Source organism: Mus caroli, chromosome 8 (assembly GCF_900094665.2).
Source record: "Mus caroli chromosome 8, CAROLI_EIJ_v1.1, whole genome shotgun sequence".
In the NCBI taxonomy this organism is placed as follows: domain Eukaryota; kingdom Metazoa; phylum Chordata; class Mammalia; order Rodentia; family Muridae; genus Mus; species Mus caroli.
The window spans coordinates 40802827-40807224 of NC_034577.1; the positions used below are offsets into that span (position 1 = coordinate 40802827).

Sequence of the window (4398 nt, forward strand, 5' to 3'; positions counted from 1 at the left end):
TGTGTGTGTGTGTGTGTGTGTGTGTGTGTGTGTGTATGTGTGTGTGTGTGTATCTTCTTTAGCCTTGTACACACACACACACACACACACACACACACACACTAAGGGATGCCCTTCTTACAAATCAGGGTTTGTGACATTGACACAAGTTCTGTCCAAAGCACCTTAAAAGGGCTCTAAGAATGTACTTTGCTAGTGATGATTTTATAGATGGGGCTGGGGATCGGGGGAGTCGTCTTCACCATCCTTTTATCCTGTTTGCACGAAACAGCTGGATCCTGATCGTGCCTAGCCCATAGATCACAGCACTGAGCCGACATCCCACTGCAGTGTCTCGGGAATCTGCAGTGTCACACCCCCCCCCCCCCCCCCGATTCTTCTCTGCAAAGTGAAGTCACAGGGACCAATCAGCCAACCTGACTTCTCACTCCCCTGCCCAGAATCCTTTGTGAGATGGAATGAGTCATAGCTCCGAGAAAAGCCACAGCCTGCATGTGTCTGTCAGCTCCTTTGTCTGTGCAGTGAGGAGACTTGCAGGGTAGGACAGACCCCAGGTATCTCTAAGGGACCCAGGCACCATCTCATGTGTTAGTCCCTTTACATACATACATATTTTTAAATCACCGAAAGAGTAAAAAGGGAACATACCTCCAAAATGCTTGAAGAAAGAATACACTGCTAAATTTGATCTAGCATCACACACACAACACACTACAATCACAGACCTGATACATTTTCCTTCTTTGAGGTTTTTTTTTTAAGGCTGGGTTCTTAATTGTCACGGAGGATGAACAAATCCCCCACCTACATGTGATGGGCAGCTCTATAGCACACGGGATCAAAGTTTAGCTGCAGTGAGCTGTTTATCACGGGTCCCAGTTGCCCTGCAAGTCTTTGCAAGCCAAGGGCTCCTCACCCATCAGGCTGGCAGCCCTGAAGGCAGAACAGCTCAGCCACTGTCCGTAAGGGCAGCATAGGGAATGAGGTCACTATGTCAAGAACTGGCTGACAGGCTCTCCAGAGCTGAAGGCACAACTGGTGGGAGTCACAGGATTGGTGGCTTTATGTCTATGCTTTGTCTGCTTTCTGAAATTTAAACCAACCAACCAAACAAACAAACAAATTCTATGTCTAAGATCAGTAAGGGAAAGGGGGAAAAAAAACAAACCAGTTATGTATCTATGCAAAAATGTTTTGCTCATTGTGCCATCTGTACCAGACTCATTATTAGCCCACGCTGAACACATCCTACATTTATGTGTATATGTGTTGTATACAAACATATACAAGCATACACACACACACACACTCAGAAAACATTCAGCTTTGTATTGACAGAGGAACCACCACAACATCCTTAGGAAGAAAAGAAAGGAAAGGTTGGCAGAAGACAGAAGACAAGAATGCTAGCCATCACACAAAGCGGGGAGAAAGAAAATAAGGGTGAAACGATTCTACTGTATTTAAACAGCATCACCTAGTGGTCCCAACGTAGCACCCAACAGGCAGCCTTACTCTCTCACCTCAGGACCAAACAGACACACCCACCAGTGACCCACACTCAGATACCTGACAGATCTGGACAGCGGATGAGGTGTGTATAGCAAGCTCACCACATGCTTGTGTACACAGCAGCCTACCTCGAAAGGGAAGCCAGAACCGAAGCCAGTTACGATAAACACAAAAAGGTCCTCAATAGGGCCCTTCCCATTTGCTTCCATCCTTCCTCTGTAGCCCAGGATAGTCTCCTACTTACTGTAATCCTCCTGCCTCAGCATAAGTCTCCACCTCTGGCAGCTCCTCCAAACTGCTGAGTTGGAAGAACTCAGTGGATTACCAGGCTCCAGTCTTGCCATAACTTTGACCTCATGCAATTCCTCTGGGTCAGCCTTTTCTAAGATACACCACCATGAAACTCAGGCTCTGACCCAAGCCAGCTACAGCCCCTCTGGTGAGTCCCAATCACCTCCTCCCTGATGGCGATTCACGGTATGGCCTTGGGAAGCGGTTAAATTGTTCAAGCACTTTTGGCCTGTCAACACATCCAATAGCTACAAATACAGATCAACCTGGTCCCCATGTGCCAGATCACCTCATTTCTAGTTGCTTGCAGTTTTAGATACCTAGCTAGCATGCTGATTGTACATGTATCCATTTATTGGTTGATCGATACGCTTGATTCCAATGTTACAAAACAAACAAACAAACAAACAAACAAACACAAATTCCCCTCCAAAGATGCCCACAACTGCTTGGTGTCTGTCAACTGGTTCCTTTCAATCCCTCATTCCCGGTGGGTTTCTTCTTTTACTGACCTGGACCATCAAGCTCACTGTCTCCATGCCGTGGACACCAGGGTTCTCCTTGTCACTGTACTCTGGCTATGTCATGGACTCTGCACCCACTAATCTCTGAATGTGATAGATATTAGCTATTGTATATCACTGGCAACCCCTCTGTAGCTATTACTAAATGAGGTAATGCTTTGAATATCATGGCTTCATGCACTTAAAAACAACAACAAACCCTATAAATTATACCTTGTATGCTTTTTAAGAAATGTCTTGTCTGTGAATTTCCTTTCCAATGCATTCTGAACTCTCTCCTCATGGTTGGTCACTGGAGACTGAACTTGTGGCTCAGGAGTGGGGCCTTCTATCGATGGACCCCAAAACTAATCAATTCTCTTTCAATTTGGGCTGGATCCTTGATTATAAATCCACCCAAATGTGCCCACTGCATCCTTGAAGGTCAGCCTTCATTGTCCAGAATCACCTAGGAGACTGGGTGTGTCTATGAGAGATTTCCAAAGAGGCTTATCGGAGGAGAGGTGACCACTGAAGATGGCAGGCCAGCTGAACACCACTATTTGTCTTTCCCCTTTATGACTACAGATTTGATGTAGTTGCCTTCCTTTCTGTCGCCATGACAATATCATTAGCCTAGCAACTTAAGTCCCTCCAGGGAAGTACCAGTTCATTGCACTACCTTTAACAGCTAAAGATTTCAGTTTCTTCTATGTATACTAAAGATTAAATCACTGGAGTGAGACACCAAAGCTCAAGCATTCGAAGGGCTAGAAAGTGGCCATTAAAGATGCGTCCAAAGTTTCCAATCTCTAAACATGCATGTTTCTATCCTGAGATGGGCCTGTTCAGTTCATAAATACAAGTAGCCAACCCTCACAGTGAACCTGAAAGACAAGCCCCCCAGTAAGATTCCCATTTTTAAAAGAATCAACCTTCCTTCTTACAGATGGCATAGCCACTGAGTTCAAGGCAGGATCCGAATCCCAGAGAGTTAGCTCCAGAGTCTGCACTTGATGTGACACACACACACACACACACACACACACACACAAAGAAAACGCAGGCAAGAAAGACATTCGCAAGTTTTAGACAGCAGTGGGCTTGAGGGTCAAAAATCAACCTCAGCCATAATGAGCAGTCTCCTCCTCTGCCTGCCTTCAGTGTCTTTAGTATCAGCTTTGGTGACAGCAAAGACTTACAAACATCGTGCAGAGCATCCCACAGGTGACCTGCTCAGTTGATGAGGTGTGAAACAGAGGCAGAACTTGGCACCCACAGCATTCGGCAGAAGACCGAACTGCAGCGTGAGTGACACAGTCACGCAGAATTGTAATAAACATTTGGATGACTAACGGTCTGGCAAAGTCTTTGGAGCTGCTGCATTTGAAACCACAGAGGGCCGTACCTTGAATCAATTAAAAACATCTACTGGGTGCCTAGCTGTACCGTTGTACGGCTACTTGGGATAATTTAAGTATGTGTAAGATAACATACATAATTGATGGTGTGTCTACGCATGTGTGCTTTTTTTTTTTATCCACAAGCAAATGAAATAACTGACTTCTACCTCCGAGAAGTTCAAAATACACTGGAGAAAAAGAGGTACTCACACCTCAGTACAAAGAAATAGGGGGTGAAGTCTGTCAAGGCAGGGTATGGGGAACCTCCAGAGAACTCAGGTGAAGAAAACTGGGTTTGGAGGAGATGAGGATGGTGTCAAAGGAGAATGGAACTTCTTTTATAACCTGGCAGGCAAGAGAAGAAAGGCACCCACCCTAGTGTGGCCCTGGGAAGTGCTAGCTCAAAGTGCCCGAGCAGCAAACAGACACTGAAGGAAAAAGCACAGGAAGCAAGAGCCAAGATGTGGAGTTACTCAGGCTCTGGAGGTAGGGGACAAGCCTCTTGGGGGTGAGCATTCATTCTGAGAGGTCAAGAGCAGACAGAAATGGTGGTGCAAGGTCAAGGTAAGAGCATCCAATGGGGTCAGAAGAGGATTTTCCTTTACAGTTGCAGAGATGTCCAGCCGGCATTTGTTAAAGCCATTAGTTAGAAGCTGGGCGTGATGGCGCACGCCTTTAGTCCCAGCACT

The 4398-nt window shown here is 46.0% G+C and overlaps 1 protein-coding gene across 7 annotated transcripts in view; it reads right to left on the minus strand.

The window, feature by feature from the left end:
* The window catches only part of Stox2 (storkhead box 2), a 229789-nt gene that overhangs the window by 35680 nt on the left and 189711 nt on the right, over nucleotides 1–4398 (minus strand). The window contains exon 1 of one of the 7 annotated variants that reach the window (XM_021169887.2): nucleotides 2541–2842. The exons of 5 other annotated variants lie outside the window; for them this stretch is intronic. In XM_021169887.2, coding sequence (XP_021025546.1) covers nucleotides 2541–2610 — 70 coding nt within the window. In that variant the 5' untranslated portion in view covers nucleotides 2611–2842. Of the gene's footprint in view, nucleotides 1–2315; nucleotides 2368–2540; nucleotides 2843–4398 lie in introns of those variants that run through there. One more of the 7 variants, XM_021169888.2, reaches the window with a different exon arrangement.